General features: G+C 43.9%; 1 protein-coding gene across 8 annotated transcripts in view; it reads left to right on the top strand.

Moving 5' to 3' along the window:
• Window positions 1–234: 234 nt before the first annotated feature.
• kirrel3b (kirre like nephrin family adhesion molecule 3b) overlaps window positions 235–20,916 on the top strand; it is a 163,650-nt gene continuing 142,968 nt past the window's right edge. For all 8 annotated transcript variants that reach the window (XM_034605490.1, XM_034605489.1, XM_034605486.1 and 5 more), the window contains exon 1: window positions 235–745. In XM_034605490.1, coding sequence (XP_034461381.1) covers window positions 625–745 — 121 coding nt within the window. In that variant the 5' untranslated portion in view covers window positions 235–624. The remainder of the gene's footprint in view (window positions 746–20,916) is intronic.

The raw sequence follows: 20,916 nt of genomic DNA, 5'->3' as shown, positions 1-20,916 counted from the left end.
ACCCTCCTCTGTTCCTCCCATGGAAGCTGTCTCGTTCCCAGAGCGAGGAGACGAGCCTCCCAGCCTCACACTCAGCCACAGAGAGAGAGAGAGAAGAGAGAGAAGAGGGATGGAGGAAGGGAGGGAGGGAGGGAGGAGTCTGGTTAAGGAGCTCTATCCCCTCACTGTGTCTGCTATGTGAGTGGTTGAGCATGAGAGAGAGAGAGAGAGAGAGAGAGAGAGAGAGGAGGGGGGGGCAAGTGAGGGGCTGAGGAGACTGAGCGTGGATGGGGGACGGGAAACCGTGCGAGCTGGAGAGAAACAGTGAGCCTGTGTGCGCTCCAGAGTCAGCAGCAAGCGAAGGCGCACAAACTCCCACCGGCTCCCCGTCAACAAGGCAGCGTGCGAGGCAGAGCCGACCACGGGCAACTCCGAAGAGTGACACAGAGAGTGAGGAGGAGGAGGAGGAGAAGAGGAAGAAGAGGAGGCAGAAGAGGAGGCAGAGCAGGACCGGAGACAGACTACCAGCCCTCCACTGGTAAAAGGAGACACCACTGAGGGACTGTAGCATCCTTAAACCCCCTCGAACCCACCCCACCACCCCCAACCCACAACAGCACAGAGGGGCACTGTCTCATCTCGTGCATGTGCCCGTGCCTGCCAACTTCGATTTCACACTCGCCCACAGTTTTGTGTAGGTTTTGCCCTCTCCACTCCCCAGTCATGATCCCCTGGGTCCTCCTGCTCCTGTGGATCTCCGGACACGGTGAGTTTTCCCACGTTAAAGTTGCTCATTCATCCCAATGTGGCGTGCTGGTTTGATTGCTGTGCGTGTGTGACATGCTGGCTGGGAAGTGCGTCTCTGGATTTCATCTCTTGCCCGTGATGTCTGTGCTTGTGCTACCATGCTACTTGTTTTTTGTTGTTTTTTTCAAACTGTGTATAACATGGCTCTCTCGTGCGCACTGTTATGTCTTGACGCAAAAGAGGGAAAAGTCAGTGTGGCTGTCCGGGGGGGGGGGGGTGTTAGGCAGCTGCTGAATAGCCCTGCACTTTTCCCCTGTTTGTAGTTTGTCATCGCTTCCAGAGCAGACAAGTTAAATACTTCCTTTGTGGGTTTGATATTCTTGTCACACACACACTCACACTCACACACACACACACAAAGCCCTCTATCCCTACAGTCCAGTTCAGTCAAGCGTTCACTCCTGAGTCACATTGTTTTGAACTGACAGCCCTTCCCTATCGAGTCTTAACTATGGGGGATCCGGTCCAGAAGAGAAGCGGAGAAAAGATGCCTCAGACTCCTGAATAAAGTCTGGCATCCCTGGACCCGTGGACAGTGTTTCGCTCGCCTGTTGTTATTTGTATTCCTTGACAGCCTGTTTGTGGACAGCATGAGGATGGATTAGTTGTTTCCCCAGCTTGCCACCAGGTGGTTGTCTTTGGAAAACAATGGAAGTGAGTAAAGTGCAGGCGGAACTCTCCCTCTGTGGTGTCTGTGTGCACGGGGCTGAATCAGACAGTGGATGTTTGTCATTCCTGTTCCGAGGCAAGCCGCCTGGTCTACGCTCTGAGGGTCAGGGTCAATGACACAGCCGCCACCTCTCCTCAAAGTTTGACCCTGTCAAACTGGACTATGTCCTAAGGAGGGCATCGACATGAATGAATATGTGGGCGTGTGTATCTTTGTGTGTGTGTGTGTGTGTTGTAGTCTCCCAGAGGGATTTGTAACCTTTTGTTGAGGAACAGCTCAGTAAAAAAGGCTAAACCCATCCTCCAATTATAGATCTCGGTTTGTTCACACGTTGCGTGGAAATTGACAGCTCAAAGTCGGCATCACGCTGCAAACACAGCGGCAGCAAATGAGACTCGGTAAACAAGATCATTTTCTAAGGGGCTGAATTGAGCGGTTCCACATGTTGATTTATAGCCCATAACAAACCGGGAAAGAAAGGACGAAAACAAGAAACGCCACTCATCAAGTGCAACAATTTACTGTGATTAAATGTGTCTGCTGACTCATTTTTCTTGTGGAAACACAGGGAAAATAATTATATCAAGACAGACCAATTTGCAACTGACGGGAGTGATAAAGCTTCTAATTCCCTCTCAGCATCTCCTGCACTTTAAAGAGTTGTAGATCTCTGCCAGGGACTCTGTGAGCGGCGCTGTCTGTTTTTTTCTTTGCCGATGTGTGACCAGGGACGGTGACACAGGCAAATTGACCCAGAGAGTGGACAGGGCATCTCTGAGGCTTTCTCTGTAGGTCATGACTTCTGCTGCCGGACAGTTACAGGACATCAGACCTGGTACTTAAGATGCTGTAACTCTTCCCGATGTTGCTGCTTTGCTGTGTCACGTCCTCACTGGTGTCACTGTCAAGTATCTCTGTGCCATCTGTGCTTATTGTGATGCTCAATCAGTCATTAGTTTCTTCTCCTCCTCTCTGCTTAACATCTGCTAAGTTTGTGTACAACAACTGTGTGTGTGTGTGTGCGTGCACGGTTCTCTAATCCCATTTCTTGCAGGTGTATAAGCATGAATAACATCCCAGTTTAAAAAGCACATTTGATTTATTAACATGCAGCACACTTTGTTTGGGACTTTTACTCTGTAACCCTCACATTTTCAGTCACATACCATCACAGGCTTTTCCCCAGTACTGGGAACAACTAACACCATATTTCAGACGGCACCAACGAAAACGATTGCAGCGACTGGAATGAGATGAGATTGCTGTGCATTTCAGCACAGTGGGTTATTACCATAAAGTAAAGTACTACTTCCCCCTGCCAGGTAAACAGGGGATAACAACCCTGCTTCTCTATGCATGCCTCCAGGGAGAAAAAAGTGCTTCCCTGTAGCTTACTGTTGTTGTACAAATTACGGCTCTGTTTATGTGCCGAGCCGGTGTCAGCAGAAAGCTGCGGAAAACAATCTCATTTTTATGAACAAGGGGACAGAGGGGAATTGTGGCCATAGCAGTCGTATACTTAGACACAGCTGTCCTGCGAGAGAGCGCGCGGAAGAAAGAGAGCGTGAAAATGAGAGAACGAGCAGGAGGGAGAGAGGAGTCTGTCCAACCCAAATGTGCTGTAGCGCATGTAGGGCACCTTTTCTTCTGCTGTCACCTCTCCTGGCAGTGACAGATGACACAGCACCAGTCAGGAGAATTTTGGAGACAGTCTCCGAGAACATATTCACCTCAGGCTAAACTCGTACAGGACCCGGTCCATCTTCTCCCAGCGCCGCTTCGCCGTTTCCCCCACCTATCCAGTCAATACATTGTCCAACAGCGCTGGTGTTGGCTTGTGGGCTCATGATTTCAGTCCTCACCTTGCAGCGACACATCTCCCCCTCCCTGTCTCAGTAACCGTCCCTCTGTTGCTCCCTGTCTTTTTTCTGTTTTCTCTTTTTTGCCTTTTCGCTGTGAGAGGCAATGTGATTGAGAACCCTAGCCTCTGTCGGGAAAAGGGTGAAATACGTGAGAGCATTATGTTCCAATGGAGGAAGGGCAGCTTAAGAACAGTCTTATACTGGATGTGCCAGACTCTGAAGAAAATGTGCTCGAGAAAAAAATCTCACATTGGCAATGTTAAGTGTAAGAGCTCAGTCCCTTTCTCTCTGCCTCTTTTCTTCTCTGCTTTTCTTTCTCTGAGTGACACCTTGTGAAATTAATACACAAACTGTCTGGGATGAAGTGTTTTTTTGTTTCGCATTGTTTGGAAAATGATACCTTCCACTCGGGCTACCTTTGGCTCAAGGTTCGCCCACAAGGGGCAGTGCCGCTGCACAGGGATAAAATCCCAATCTTCTTAAAAATCTCCTCCCTCCACCCTTCATTTCCTCCCCCCCCCCCCCATAGATCTCGTGTTGAAACTCCTGATTTTGCCACCCGGCCAGACTAAGCTTTTTCTCAGCCCTGGAAAGCTCATCTTAGTACCCCCAGCAGCCCCTATTTCATTTACTGCTGTCTATTAACTGCTGTCTGACGACTCTAAATCCGCTTTTCATGGGCGGCAGGCTTTGATACATATTTCTCCACCAAAGTATAATTAAATGTCTTTCCATGTCATGTTTGGATGTGTGGATTTTTATGGACGGCGAAATCATTCTCACTTCTCCAAAGGAAGTGGGGGGGGGGGGAGAGAGAAAGAAATACAGCCCATTACACTGCACAACACTACTCAAACAGAAATGCCAATTTTCAGCCTCATTATTATGAATAGTTATTTGTAAGCAAGACTCGTATGTCTAATGCACGGATTATGAACACAATATTTCACAGGTAATTAATTGATTTATCCCCATTCTATCTGGATGCGAAAAGCAATACACCATTCTGCTTGCATGTTGTCATAAGCCATGCTGTTCTATTACTTCTATTTTCAACACAAGTAGCGTGACTAGTAGCTGCCTGTATTCTGGTGGAAGTCTGGCAATTAATAGGCATACGGCATATTGACCTGTTCAGGCGACTTTCCCAGTCGCTGTGCATTACTGCTGCATCGAGTAATGCCAACCTTGCCTGGATCATGTGATGCAAACACAGTGAGTGACGGATGATGTCATCGGCCCATGATGGGGCCCAGTGGCATGCAGTTTGTTTTCTTGTTTGCATGTCCCATCAAGGCTAGCCAGCTTAAGTCACCTCAGCCGCTGTGACCCCTGCTCATTTCTGTGCCACGATAGATTAAGCCCACTGTAATCCCTCTGAGCCGAGTGCCTGGTTGGATATTTATGGTAATAAGTAAACATATGAATAAATAATCTGAGAGGCTGCCGCTGGACAGCTGGAACTTGTAAGTCCCAATGTTTGTCAGCGCTTGTGGAATTAAAGAGAGATCATACTTCTAAGAAAAATTAAAAATCCGTTTTGGCAAAGACGCGCATTTGGTCGGTGCCCCCAGAGAAAACAGTGAGTTTGGTTGTTGGCTCTACAAATGTTTGATTAATAAATATATCAATCAATCACTAATTGTAGAGATAAGCATGATAGGAAATTATGTGTTTGTGGTAAGACCTCAACGCTCATGGTTTATTTATAGACTATACCAAATAAAGATGTACAATCTTCGTATACCCCAGTAACCCGCAGTCTGGATGAAAGCCTCGTTTTGAGTCTTTGAGGATTCAGGTCAGCCAGGGAAAGGAGCATGATTAGTTTGGAGTCTTCTTGGAAACCCAGGCAATGATCTGCTTCCTCTCATGCAGTCAGTCAACAAAATCAAGCTGTTTACTGTTGGGCTTCATTATGCATCCAGAAGACCCTCTCCCCAGCCCCAACAGTTTTCTTTAGCACCAACCAATCAGCCCCCAACATCCATACACCCCCCCCCTCCAGCCCCTCATCTCCTCTCGCTCTCTGAGACTCCGCCGTTGGATCTCATTCCTCGGGGATGAATTTATCCAGATTGGAGCACTCAGCAAAAGGGCATTATCCCGGATTACATGTCTGTTGGGCGGCGGTGTTAAGTTATTCAACCAGATGCTGTTGTGATCACTGGGTCACCTGTGACGGCAGGGTTAGCAGCTGCAATTCTTCATTCAACTCTTTATTGTTGCATTTCCATCCCCCTGAGACGTTATCTTTGAACGACCCAACGGAGACAGTCGTAGGTGGTCAATTTGGAAGAAAACGCGCAGGAATGCTGTTAAGTGTATGAGCATGTGGACGCCCTCACTGACCCCAGTCAGGATTTTATTTGGTGACGGATTAAAAGGATGGATTAATGGCCTCTAAATTGCAGTTTAATGCACAGGAAACAACAGGCTAAAGCAACTAAGGGCTGCCCCATAGGGCTGTGTGTGTTCAGTTGTGGGGGTGTTTTAAGTAGAGAAGTTGCGGCTCACACTGTGTTATTTATCCTGGGAGAGGACAAAGTATAGCCACAGCTGGGATGAAAGTAAAATGTTGATGTTTTTTTCACCCCGGCTGTGTCTTTTCTCTGCAAATCTTGTCTCTACCAAGGCGAGATTTTGATTGATAGGATTCTTTTAACTTACTGCTGGGTTCTGTCATTGCTTGTACAACACAGGTGCTCTACAAGGTGGGTTCAGGCATTGTAGCTAACAAGAGAAGTTTGCTCCTTTCTTGTCAAATCCCTGCTTTGCAAGTCGGAGGCATTAATAGGCCTTTTGTTCAAGACAGTCACACTGAGGAAATGTTTAACTTAAATGTTCATTGTGCCTCACATTCAGCCTTAACACATCCGAACCCCTTTTTTTAAAAAACTGAATGAAAGCTCTCACCACAGGAGCTGCATTTTTCATACCTGTTTGCCTGTTCCAGGAGGTATGCTGCAGAGAAGCATTGAGTTGAGAAGGAGGCGCACGCACACTCCTAATTCAAAAGGCACAAAAGAAAGATATATAAATACACAGCTGTGCTTTTGTTAGCTGTCGCTTCCTAGAATTGCAGTGCACGGTACAGTAAAGTGTTTACGGTGAATGGGCGACACTGCTGTGACTTAACATCCGTCACGAAGACAGGTTAGCAAAACGGAAAAAAACAAAAGATATTTGGGTGAAAATGTATAAGTGAAAAGTAATGAAAGAAATATCCTGTTTTCCATTATTATAATGGAAGTAACATCCAATACTTTGCTTTAAAATCATACATTAATGTTATTACAGTCAATGAAGTAAGATCATGTTAAGTTTAAGTTTCGCATAAACCCCAAATGTTGATGATAAATAAAACCTTCATCATTCATGTGGTAAAAAAAAATCCAAGCACATTTAAAGGCAGTTGCAGAAGCTCTCCATGCTCTGCTCATGACAAATCTCAAACAGGTCAGTCAGCTTATATCCATTAGCTAGGTAGGGTAGGGTTATATACCTACATTCACAGAACAGATTAATCAATGGTATATTTGATGAATTGCATCAATCATCAATCTCTCTGCAGTAGTTTGCATGTGAAGAAAGTTAAAGATTGCAGCTTTAATACGAAGATGAAGTTGACGCAAGATGAGATTTTGCAAATCACACAAAATGTATCAATTATTTATTGTGTTAATCACACATAGTTGTTTTATATATGGTTCTAATTTACAGTTCACATCTGGTTCAGGGTAGCTTTAAGTGCAAAGGTTTAATCTATAGATGTGCAAAATCTGAGTTGTTTCTTTAGCTGAGCAGTATGCAGCCTTGTGACAGCACCGCCATATGAAACGGCCACAGAAAGAGGTGCCATAGAAAAAACCTGCATGCAAAGTCAAGCAGAGTCATTTGTATGTAACAATACAAAAAAAACATCCAAGCAACATCCATGAATAGATTGATTGCCTTGGCCTGACTCTCTCTGTCCCATTTTTCTTAAGGATGGTGCTATCTGTGCAGATCTGCAGCTATAAGCTTGACCAAATCACATGAAAGCCTTGTCGCAGTACAACACTGCAACTGGTGTCAGGATATATGCCCCACTATTGCTTGAAACATTTGTGATTAAACCAGGCAGCCAATGCATCCACATGATTGTGAAAGGCTGTGTTAGCAAAGAGGCGAGAAGATGTATGTGGTGCTTCAGCAGAGGAGGCACTTGAGGAATTGGGTTGCTGATCTGATAACGACTTCCTAGTGTTTGGCGGGAAGTTTCTGGCACAGCTCAATATTACACCTGGATGAACTCACCCTCCTCTCCCCTGTTTTGTTCCTTCTTCCCCCATCTCTGTCCCTGTTTCTCCCTGTCCCAACACTGTCATGCCAAAGATTCATCACAATGTTTTTTCATGCTGCACACTTCACATACATTCTGTATGTGTGGCGTCTGCGCATTTGCGTCTCTGTCAGGACAATTACGGCTTTAACCAATGAATGGCAATATAAATGCAAATCATCCTTTTAACTTGTGCAAGCAGAATATGGAGAGGAAGGACACTCCTCACCTGTGGATGAGTGTGGATCTGTCTCTACCATTACAGCTGTGGTGTATGTAGCATGTACGATACTTCCATTTGCAAGCAAACCTTGAGGCTGTTGTCGCTGTCTGGACTCCAGTATACTAAATTCCACTCTTAAGAAACAGTTGCAAATCTGGGACTGTAGTGATGTGCCTCTTGCATTACCCCCTTTCTTGTATGTGTATTTGCATTGTAATAAACACGTCAAATTTTGCTCAGCAGTGCTTAGTGGATATTGTGGCACTCGCAAATTTGAATGTGACCGGAACCTTTTTCATTGTAGGGCCTTCAAGGGGCATTATCAACTGACACAAAAGTTTGCTGACACAATTTGACCTACAATCAACGAGAGAAATTAAACTTCGGATGTAGCACAGAGCAGAGACCCTGAAAACCATGTCTTTGTAAAACCACAGCCATACAAATTTGCAGCAGTCACTTGTTAGCCACAGAGTAGAGTCCAAATCATGTCCAGCCTGAACCCTCACCTGTCTCAGGATGGATGTAAATCTGTCTCAACAGGAAGGGGGTGGGGGACCCATCTGCAAGAGCGAATAAACATGAGCTTGCTGATTGGTCTGATTTCCAGGCTGCTAAAAGGAAGGGCTCGATAGCCTCTATTTTAATTAACAGATAGGAAAACAGTTCTCTCTATGGTCCCAGACACCAGTGGTGAGAGGCATGGCTTTTGAAAGGCTATTTGATTTGGCCCTGATAGCAAAAGATGTTTTATTCAGCAAAGCACATCAAACACAATAGCAGCGCAAACTGGCTGGAGATCCAAGCCAAAACTTTTGAAACCTGCCAAGGGAGGAATGTGCAGCTTTGTGAATGAAAAATGTCTAATGCTGCCACCCTCCCCCAACACTCCCATATACTATGTAGATGTGATTTCTTTTTTTTTTCTTTTTTCACCAGATGCCAAATGAGGCTTTGGGCCACCTGCCTGTCCCACTAAGACAATTGAGCAATTGGGGGGAAAAAAGGGGCCATTCACTAGTGGAGATTGCAGTGTTAGCATATTAGCCAGAAACTGCCCTGCATACCGCCCATCCCCCACAAAAAAACTCTTTCAGGACCACTAATGATGGCACTGTGCCAACTCCTCCCGCTCCTATTTGTATGTTTGTTGAGGGAAATGCGGGCGCAGTTGACCCCAGTCTGAGGAAACCTGTGACACAGGGCGCTTGGTTTGCATGTTGATAGAAAATCCTTCTGTTTGTCTCCAGACTGATTCAGTGATAGGCCTGTGGCTCTGCGTTGTTTACGGGGCAAAGCTTCATCTGGTTGAACCATTTTACAGAAAGACATCCATTGAACACACATGCATGCACGCACAAAAACACACACACACACACACACATTTCATACCCTAACTTGCATTACCAAAGCACAATAACGGGTAAGAAACCCTGGACTATATAAGCACTAGGGGCTAAACAGTATTACTGGGCTCTATAACATGCTAAGAGTAAAGGTTTGTATTGATCCTCAAACATTAATAAATCCTCATATAAGAAAATAATTGTATTGATTGTAAGCCTGTGGTTCTGATGTTTCTTTAATATGGTTCTGCTGGGATTCACTCTGCCCACTTTAATACACAGCCTATTTTTAAACGCAATAATAATGTGGAGTCACAGGCAGGTTCAGCTAAAGGCACTCCCTCGATTTATTTCACTACTGAGGGCTTCTGTCACACAGCACCTTTCAGTGCCTTTGTGCCTCTTCGATCATGAGTCCTGTCTTCATCAGCTCGGCTTCGCAAACGGATGTCGGAAACCTGACAGAGTAAACAAAGTGTATTAATGTATAATTAATATTTTTTAGTGGCCACTCCAATATTCACTTTGCTGATTTGGAGGTTGAAGAGCTCTTGTCGCGCTCTCTGATTTTTATTTTGCTTCATCAAGTGCAGTTTAATATGGTGGAGGCTAGTCTGGGCATTAAAAAATGCTAATGCACATTGGGGAGTTTAAATGATTTGCGTTCCTTTCATATCTGTTGGCAGGGGTTTCAATCTGCCTGGCGTCCTGGGGGAATTCACAGTGGTCATTGCTCAATCCCTGGGGGACATTAGAGCAAATCACAAAGGAGCACAGAAGTCATTTCACTTTCCCACTTTCCTTTGGCCACTGCCCAATGCAAAATGGCAGGAGGACTGGCTCGCAAAACTGGGCAGGGCAAACCCCTCGCCTCCCTCCGTCTCTAACCTTTTAAACCTGATTTAATCAAATCAAAATACCACAGTGCAGACCCATTTGAGACAACCTGAAGACAAACAGTTGAAGAGGAAGGCCTTGGGTAAACCAAGGGCAAGGCCATCCATTACTTCCTGGGCAACGAAGAGCACAGGGACACCGAAAATGCCTGCGGTGCACGATGATGAACAGACTCCACATCAGAGATTGGATTAGAGTGGCATGAGAGAGAGCCCTAAAAGCCATGCACAGTTTATTGAAACCTTATCTAAAGCGATAATGTTACTAGAGAAAGGGGCCATGTAATGACAGATGAGTGGACAGCGCCCTGTGAAGAGTGAACATCGGGCGAGAATGGGTATGGTGGATAGGCAGGTCCACCATGGTCAACTCATCTTCCAGTAAATGGACCATAAATTGCGGGAGCCCTGGTTACCCTACAGTGTCATCATCACAGGTATATCTAGTTTAGAGAAGCTCAGTGCTTAGATTTGCTGCAATTTAGGTCCCATTTCATCACTGATAACCATGAGGCATTTTGGGGGAAATGCCAGCGGCGTTATTGCCTAGATTTGTAGTCTCCCCGAAAGCACTTATCTCTGCTGCCGTTCGATATGTGATATATGAAATCTATATTTGATCATGCTTTTTTATTATATGTAAAATCATTTTTCTAAGGGATGTGTGGACTGCAGAGTTCGCTACTGAAGCACGGGACAAATATAGAGAGAAATGACACCAAAATATAGTGTGCATCTCAAGGATTTCATGGAGTCGTTTTGGAAGCGCAAAGTCGCATTTATGTAAAATCCTGCTCTCGTTTTTTTTCCAGGATGACGAGAGGATTTTCTTGCCGCTGAAAGGCAATGTTATTTAATAGCCGAGAGCTGATGGTAATGACAACACAATGCCTTCCAAGGTAAACACAAATATCTAGTGCTTTGGAAAAGAAGTGAGGGGGAATAGAGAACAACAAAGAAAGAAAAAAGAATGAAAGAAATATCAAAAGGAAGAGCATTCTTGTCACAAATTAAAAGATATCTGCGTCTTGCAGCCCTAATCCTTAATGCCAGTGTATTTGTTGTCTGAGTAGAGTATTTGTGCCTGTGTGCGAACAAGCACAAATGTGATTATTCCCCGCTTTCGTTGTATGCTAATTTTATTACTTCACATTGTTTGCCTATCTTCCTCTAAACAGCATTGGTTCAACCTACCACTCACTGGTTTTTCAAAGGGGTAGTATTATAACAGGAGAGATTTGTATTATTATTCTTAAAAAATACCCCACTGTGACTTTTAGCTTATGTTTCTTGATGGGAGAAGTTAATGCCCCTGTCCCAAAACTGTGTGACACGGGCACAGCAGGGCATTAAAAATGCAGAAGGGCATCTAAAGATGATGGCAGCACAGTGGGATGTTCAGAGGTGTCACCAATCCCCTCATCACCTTCAGCGCACGGCCCCTAAACTTCCCCCAGGTTACGGCCGTTAATTATTAACAAGGCTTTCATTAAAAGATGCCATTTGCTCAGACCCTGCTGTACACACTCCAACGTGGCCTCATTTGAAACATCTATCTCATAAATTTATGTTGGATCTCCGGCAGCCCTAAGAGTCTTCTCCACATGGGTGTGCTCCACATTGAGCGGAGAGTTAATGGCTTGGAGTCGACTGTCAGTCTTCATCTGCAAGCTCCCTGTAATGGCTTAATGCTTCATATTTCTCTCCTATGATGTATTTTTTGCCTTGCATGTCATATACAGTAATTAGTTTAATGGATTACTTAAATATATGATTGTATGGACGAATAAAGCAAAAATAGCTATTCGTAAGTAAAACAAGTGTTGAAACCACTTTCCAAATGTAGAAGTAATGATATATCTGTTCTGCAGCATTAGCTCAAGGACAATTCTTAGAAAGAGAGTGTAGAGTGTGTCTGGGAACTGGTACTGTTGTTGTTTACTCCAAAGCCGGCATCTTTTAGCTTCTCCGTCAGCTCTGATCCTTTTGATCAGCACCTCCATATTGGATATGAAATGGCGAATGAACGTATCTGGAATTCAAGTGACTTTCAGAGTACTGTGGCTCTTTGAAGGCTGCCAAACAAGCGACTTTCATCTCCAAAAACCAGCAGCCACCTTGTACTAAAGGAGAACAGGACAGAATGAGAGAGAAAGGCAGCATCCAAGGCTTGGAAATGGGAAAAAAAAAATAAAGTGAAGATTGCGGGGTCCTCTTTGTGATCGCGTTTCCTCGAAGGCCTCCTGCAAGGGAAATGGCATGTCACCTCACACAGCGCTTATAGCTGGGCATCTGTCAAACATGGAAATTGGTTGAAAACAAAAAAAGAGCAAATCTTGATTCCATCTAGCAGAATATTGACTTTCTGAAAACTCATGCCAATTCTTTTGATCCTTACAGAGATGACAAATTAAAATGTATAGACACTTACATTAAGCCTAGCAGGTCAAGCCTCCTTCACACGTCTGCGTAGGTGTCCCTGCAGTCTTACCGCAAATACACTATGGCAGTGTTGTTTAATTGTCATGGTTATCATTAATTATCATGGTTTTAAAAGTACAGTGTTCTCGGGATGTACAACATGCATCAAGGTAATTTACACAACAAAGCACCTGACCATGAGAATGGGGAGAACAGAGCAGGGAGTGAATCCAAAAGAGGGCAATTGAAAAAAATGTCTGAATGAGAAAGTTCTATTATGCAGCCGACCACAATGGGGAGGGGAAAAAAAGGAAAAGAACAAGGGACCTAATACTTCCACAATCAGTTATCCCTGAATTAATGATGCAACAGAAGCAGGGGTGTACCCCCGCTGAGACATGAACCAGATTTCAACCCAGAGCTCCCTCGAGGTGAGGGCCGGCATCTCTCTGACAGGACATCTGGTCCCTGAGCATGGCCACCAGGGGGCCGATGTCGCCACCTTAATTGTAATGTTTCCCTCTTACGCCCTGTAAAAAAAAAAAGAAGAAAAAACTAGGGCAGCTCTCCATAAAAGGAGAAGAGGAGAGGGGGGGGGGGGCAACGATTTGCTGGGCTGTGTCGGCATGCCACATCATTTAAGCTGACAGCTCAAACAAATTACAGCAACAGATCACTGTGAACAAACAAAGCTTAATGGAAATAAAGTGAGAATTATCAGCCAAGAAATAAAAGGGAAAGACTGAAATTAGTGCAAAGCGATTGGATGAAAGAATGTCAGGCCCACATAACACAGGCATTAAATGGGCAAATTGTCACTTCAGAGATAGGAAATGTTTGGTACTAATCATTGTCTCTGTTGAAAATGGAGAATAATGAGAGAATCCCTGAGCAGAACAAACACATGTCCTTTATCTGACTCCTAAAAATCTTTCCCCTCTGTTGCTTTTTCTCCTTTTTCTCCTTGTTTTGCCTTCCAGAAAAAAAAAGGGGAAAAAACTCTGTAGATTGTTCTGCTCTATCGGACCCCTGCTCCATCAATTCAGCCAGGCCAGAGAAAGCCTCGAAGCCAGTGTTGTTAAAGTGCTTAGGCATGTGGAAGAGAATGAGGAGAGATGGGAGGAGGTGAAATGGTATGTCAGGGCAAACATTTGTCAGGTACTATCAGTATGAGAGCCCACCGTCGAGAGACCTTTGGAGGAAAACACAGGTCAGAGTGGGTCTAAATGGACCACTCCAAATTTGTGGCTTGGTGTTGTGACTGCCTGGCGCACAGTAAACAATGATTGGCTTAATTTGAAAGAATGAAAGCTCCCACCTCGGTGAAGTGAACACACCCTGATTGTAGGACAAGACAGGAATCAGTCTGAGTCAAGCTGAGGATCCTCCATTTGGTAGAAAACAGTCGAAGCCAAATTGAAATCGTTGTAGGTGACTAATAATGTGATGAATGCAGAGTTTAGGTCAATCACAAGGTTATTTTAACTTTATGTTTTCATTCTGCCAGATATGTCAAAATGTCATGGTATATCTGCACGTCCTTTGTTTCCAGTCAGTGATTCAATGTCAGAATGGCCTGTTACTTGAGATGAAGGCATCCTTATATTTGAGTTTGTTATCTCCACACAGGAGGTTACATTTTTGCCAGCATTTGTTTGTCTGTAGCAGGATTACGCAACTCAGATCAGGGGGCAGATCCAGGTTTCTTTCTTTTTTTCCACTTTGCAACATTTCCATTGATTTCTGAGAGAATAATTCAAAGATCTTGATAAAAACATAAATAATCATATTTGGGGAATCTATATTTACAGTATGAGTGTGTCATTTTGGTGCAGAATCCAAATAAAAAATCTGGATCTATGGAATTTAAATGTGGTTTCATAAGGGGAATTTTCGGCCTTGGTGCACGTATACACTCTGAGTGCCCTTCTGTTTTTTTTATTGACTTGACTTAGACGCATGTTTAAACTCATCACATTGTATTTCAATAATATTAATATTTTATGATACATATTTTTTATTTTCTAATTATTTTCTAAAAAGCTATCATAATCCTTAAAAAAAAAAGGCTTTCCGTCCAATTTAAATCCAGCCAGAGAAGAAGATAGACAAAGTGGTGAGTGTTTGTTGGTGGTTGAAGAATGGGGTTGTGTTGCTGAATGAAACAGTGAAGCCTCTCAGCCCTGTGGGGACTTCCGTAACCACAGGCTGAAGTTGACTTTTGCCCACTTTCTTTGCCAAAACGCACTGGACCTGCCGACACCACGGACGTACAATCCCATTGCTTTTATAATGAGCTCTGAAAAAGGACTCAAGATGTCAGAAACCACAAGACTCAGGTGAAATCTAATTGAGAATGTCACTCAATAACAAAAATTAAGTGATGCGTGGAACTGCTAGCTCTTTACGCATGGGAGCTGTTTGAGTAAGCACTTAAAAATGAAACGAGGAAAGTATCTTGGGGAGTGAGGTGCGAGACATAATATGTGTGACGAGGGGATCCTGCTTTTTAGCCACATCCTCTGTGTATTTATGTCTTTGCAAATTATTGTGTTTGTGTGTGTTCCTGCGTACCCGTGTGCATCCGCATAGCATTGTGTTGGGCATGTACTCCACCGCCCCTGTGTGCTTTGTCGTGGTGCGTACGCATGTGTGTGAGTGTGAAGAGACCATAGAGGGCCGTAGAACAGAGAGCTCTGCATTTCGAAAGGTGCCAGAATGAGTTTGTCACAGAGAGCGTAAACTTGAGGAGAAAGGGGACTGCGGAGAGAGAGAGACTTTCCCCAGGCACCCAGAGTCTGTCAGACTGATTAAGTCACACGGCTGGAGTGAGAGTTGGGAAACTGAACAGGAGCATGCTAGGGGAGCAGGGGTTTGACAGCAGAGAAATAAAAAAATAAATAGCAACATGTAAGTATTAACATGACTGCATGTCACATGTGCACTTACTTATACCTGACCCTAGAGACTCACGCTAGGACACAGTGCACCAGCCTGCATCCCATCATTCCAACCCGCAGCTTCCTCGCCCCCGGGCGACACAAAGCAGGTCAGGGGCATCTTAAAGTTCACAAAATGCAACATGACAGGACATCTCTAACATATGCCCGTGTGACAGTGAAGCAAATAGATGACTGATGGCAGACTGCAGTGTCTTAGGGGGGAGAGGGAAAACAGTATATAAGAAATACTATACTTATTCCTGAAACACGAACACATACAAAATATCAGTCCACAAGCAGGCCTGGCCGGACCTTCACTGCTGCTGTATGTGGCAAAAATGCCAAGGACCTTCGAACCCTCTAGAAAGAATGGCAGACTACTGTGCCACGTGGCCTTTTAATCACCAGACTGAAAGATGGATTCTGGTTCTTTGTGTATAAATACATACCCCCGTCTGCACCACTGAGGAGTGCTGCAGACGTGTTGGTATATAGCAGAAGGGCAGCATCATTAACAATACTGAAGGCTACCGACATAGAAAACTTTTGGCATGGAGTGCAAATTAGATAAGAGATGGAGGATCTCTTCCAGTTATGCCCTCGGTAAAGCCAGGTACATAGCTGATATTCTTCACTAGTTGGAAATGTAAAAAAGGCAAACCATGTTAACTTTGTCCTCCCACGACTGGCCACCCCCACACACCGAAATTAACATCGCTCGTCCTCTGCTCCACAGGCTCCACAGCCTCTGCTATGCCAAAGCATAATCTATAGCACCTCTAGCATCAAATGCTAATTGCTCGGTTTTCGAAGGGAGAAAAGGGCCCCCTGAATTGAGAGTCATTTAGCGAGAGACTGAGTTCAGCACGGCACCGCAATGCCTCCAAGCTAATTTCTTTTCTATCTTGCAGAGAGCTCGAAAAGTGTAGTGCTGAGTGAAAACGTGCTCTCTCCACATCATAATGCAAATTTCAAACCTGCGCTTCACTTCGCGAATAATTACCGTGGCAGAGCAACACGGCACAGTTAATAGGTTCGAAGTATTCAGTCAAACAAGAAACGAGAAAACTACCTTTGTGGGGAAACGTAGCTGTTTGACTGTGGTTAGGACCCAAAATCAACGTGTACTAAACAACACTTTGGTCTTTGCACTGATGTTTATTTGTCAGACACCAACCTGGTTCCGCTGCATTTCTTTCAAAGGGGAATTGAAACAAATAGACTTCTACTGAGAGACACTGCAGGAAGTACATACCCCCCCCTTACACATGGTGCAAACAATGGGGGCAGTGTGCGTCTCTGATCAAGGGCACATCTATGTTGATGACAATGAGAAATCTGCAGGCTGTCCCGAGAGTGTTGTAACCCTGCCTTCAAAGTACTCCAGTTTTTTCTTTCCCCTTCTCCACGGCATCTTTACTGAAGCTTTCTTCCCCGTGTTGACTGAATCTTTTCATTTGTCAAGATCAGTCGGCAGCACCAATAGAGCATCACAGACCAGAAAGTCCTGATTATAGTCGATGGCATTTTGATCCAACATGCAACGCAAACACACAAAAACATAAAGAAAAAGAAAATCTATTTATGAATTAGTCTTACGTGTAATGTGTTTTTTAAATAATCATTTTTCCCTTAAGGAAAAAACGTGGTCACTGAGTCTCCAGGGTGTCACTTTGAATATTTCAGTGAGTGTATGCGTGGGTGTGTTTTTGGAGCTAATATGAGAAGCCACTTTCTCTCTCTGGCTTTCTCAGGGCCACCCACTGCCACTTCTTCTGCCCCCTGTCTGAGCCGTATCAGCCAGACAGGCATAAAGAGCAATCCTCTATGACTGGGACTGACCCCAGCGCTGTGTCTGTGTCAAGGGACGATCCAGTGGCACCAGCTGGGTCCCTCTGCCACTTGCAATACATACTTGAATACCATCGTACAACTACAGACATCGCACAGGGGTCATACTGACACAGACTTGAAGACGTACTGTGTTAGCTCTCTGGGCTATCAGAGACGGTGAGGGTAATTGTACTCAAATTAAAGGGCTGTTAGTAAAATTACTTGTTTAAAAATGTACTGAAATAAAAGTTGAAAGTTAATGTTACTGTGTTCCATTACTAAACAGGAGAAGGGGAGGGATAAAGAGATTAAGAAACACTAAAGTAATGGAAAAGGGGGAGATGTTCAAACAACATACACATCAGCAACACTTGGTAATTTGTAGCACACACCTCGTTTTTTTTAATTAGGACAATGGTGAAAATGTTGAAGAACATGGATCCACCCCCTGATCCCGATCTTTACGAAAATGTAACACCTTCTTCCCTGACCCATATCTCATCCTTCCACCAATGTACATGGAGATCTGTTTGTTTGTTTTTTTGTGTGTGTGTAATTTTGCTTATAGACTAACAAACAAGCCAACAACTTAAGTAAAAAAAGAACCTCCTTGGTATATCTGGTCCCACTGAGCTGACTGAGCTCTGCAGTCACAACTGGGCTCATCAAAAACAGCAGAGTGGAGGTGCACACCTCACTGACGGTGGAAGTGAACGTAGAAGTCACAGCTGAATGATCGACCATCAGTATTTTAGCATCTATAGGGTTTAGCCAGACCCTGCTGTTGGTCACGCAACATTGCCGGTGTGATTGATTTGAGACGCTTGACGTGATTACCCGGGTGGTGCATCAAATCGGGAAGCTTCTTCTTCTTCTCTGCTGCTGCTGCTGCTGCTGCTGCTGCTGACCTGGCTCTTCTCGTTTCGTAGCGTTCTCACTCTCTTCATCAAAACTTCATCATGTAACTTTTGTCTTTTATATAAAACATTTTCATTTTGAATGTAAAATATTTTAGTTCAAAATACTTAATCCTGAAGTAGCAGATTTTTACATTATCAAAAACGTACAAGTTCACAAATATCGCTCCATAACAGAAGCAAGAGTACAACGTATTATTGTCACTTCCATTCATCCCTTTTTATCATTTTTGTCCCTCTTTGTATTTCATTGGAAATCACCTTGAGCTACATGACAATACCACAATTACTCTAATTAGGCAGATAATGTGTATCAGTGTCGTTTCTTACTGTTGAGCCTTTAAGATTTATTACGTACAGAGGCTTAATTATGAAGATTTCCAATGTGTCGATAGAGTAAAAAACAGTAAAGGTGGTAGGTTACTACCTCACCTATGTACCAAGTACATTGTGTGCTGTCTGCTCCTGTCTAACAAAAAGCCTCAAGTCATTTATGCTCATTACTTGGGACCAACACATATTTTAATATATAATCCTAATTTAAAACGTGTTTTTAAAATACATTTACAATTAAATCTTTTCATATTTTGAAGTAGAATGGTAATATGCAGCCCCAAAACCCTCAGACTGTATATTTACACATTCAGTCTCCCTGTCAGCTGGTCAATAAAACAATATAACACAACAGCGTAATGAAAAGAATATTCCCACTGAGCCAGACACCGAGCCACAGAGCCAGCTCAGACTCTTTAATCCAGGCACCCATTTTCCTTTCGCGTCTCCTTGCAGAGTGCTCTGAACCTGCTGCGAAATTGAATTTTCCACCTCTGTGTGTACGCGAACCAGCCAAGCACTGCATTGTCAGAGTACTCAATTAGCTCCCAAGGCAGAAGCCAAAATGTTTTCCAACAGCAAATGTATTCTTCACAGGGCAAGCTCTCATTAGCATGATGCTTCTATTCCTATAGCACGGAGCTAGAGTGCCTTCCCGAGGTAGAAAACAAAACCGACAAAAAACAGCCCTGAGATTTAAAATCAGTGTCCCTCCATGCCATATCATATCATACTTTGGGTTAGAGAGTAGCCCTCAGCGAAGCAAAATGTTGACCTCTTCTTAATATGTCTCATTAGCATCAGTAAATTATCTCTCTGGTGTGTGTAGCACCTAGCAGACACATTGTGTGAGTCTCTTCCTCCTCTTCCAACGCTCAGATTTGGATCTGCATTCACATGAAGCACCGAGCTCTCCTTTGAGTCTCTTATGACTCATGAAAACAGATGTTGAAATGTTCTTGTCCTATTTTTTCTCATTGGAAAAAAAGCAGAGCATTGTAATAAGCAAGTCCTGTAATAAATCCAGGGAAACAAAAGACATTTGAGACTTTATGACCGTGAAATGTTGACTGGAAGTTGCTGTAAGTTTGCGTGAATGAATCACGTTGTTTACTGAATGCGCTGACATTGAAACAGTTGGCTGGAGCATTAGGAAGAATCTGCATTGTAGCTAAACTATTGTCTGAGGAAGTGACATTGAAGTCGCACAACTTTACAAACTTTTCTCCGGCTGAATGGTTGAAAGGAGGCAAAGGAAAAGAACATAAAGACAAAAGCAAGTCTCAAACAACTGGAGACACTTGGTAACTTGGCAACTACTCCTACTTGAAACCCACGCTTTCACTTTTGTATGACTGAAGTTGCATTGTGGCAGTATAGCACGGAGGATGTAGCATAGGCGGCGGTACTGTCGGGGGGTTATAATCTTGCCCCCCAGTGCCCTACAGTGTCCGCGCACTCTCATTATCGAGGTGCCACTGACTCCAAATTTAGAGCTCCAGTGTTTGTCGCTTGCCCTGAGCCGTGTATATCAGGCCCGGCACACACACACACACACACACACACACACACACACACACACACACACACACACACACACACACACACACACACACACACACACACACACACCCGTGACAGCTCCCATCACATGGACAAGGCATGGATATCAAATTGGATGTGGGGGGTTTTTGGTAATGGTTTGAGACTCGCTTAAACCCCATGCTGCTGTAAATTGTGCCAACAGCCTTTTTCACAGTGGGCCCTGTCGCGAGATTGGGCAGAGTTCAACAGGGAGACGAGGTATCACTCTGCCAAAGCAGCTTAGTGTGAGTAGCAAAGACAGGTGACATGGGTAATGTTTTCCTCTTGTTTGCTAATTTTCAGTTTTTAATTATTTTTCACTGACAATTTTAACGTACTTATATGGATTTTTTTTTTTCTCCAAATGTATTTCAAGTGAATCTATTAACGAACCTGCTAGTGGTTATAAATGGTGTGTTCTAGTTTTCCTATGCATGCTGTATGATGGCTGGTGAAATGATCTAATTACCCTACCATGAAAAATCTGAAACAGACAGGAGGAAAAGCAAAACATAATGAGTTAAATTGATTTAAAGTCCTGTAGCTATTCAATTTGAAGCTGGAATAATTAGAAGGCACAATGTGTGAAAGTGAATGGAAGAGGCTGCTTTTTCCCTCAATGGAAAACAGAGGTGCATAAAGATTTAAATTGAATTAAAAAAAACATGACCACTGTGTTCTTTTATATTCCCCCCCAAGGCTAAAAGTTAACTACGTAGACACAGGTGTGCGGGGTGGTTGTGTTTGTCGGCATGTCTTTCAAAGTGGACTTTTGTGTT

Source organism: Hippoglossus hippoglossus, chromosome 13, assembly GCF_009819705.1.
Source record: "Hippoglossus hippoglossus isolate fHipHip1 chromosome 13, fHipHip1.pri, whole genome shotgun sequence".
Taxonomy (NCBI): domain Eukaryota; kingdom Metazoa; phylum Chordata; class Actinopteri; order Pleuronectiformes; family Pleuronectidae; genus Hippoglossus; species Hippoglossus hippoglossus.
Note: the sequence above shows the minus strand (reverse complement) of the source record. Positions and strands in the feature narration are given on the sequence as shown.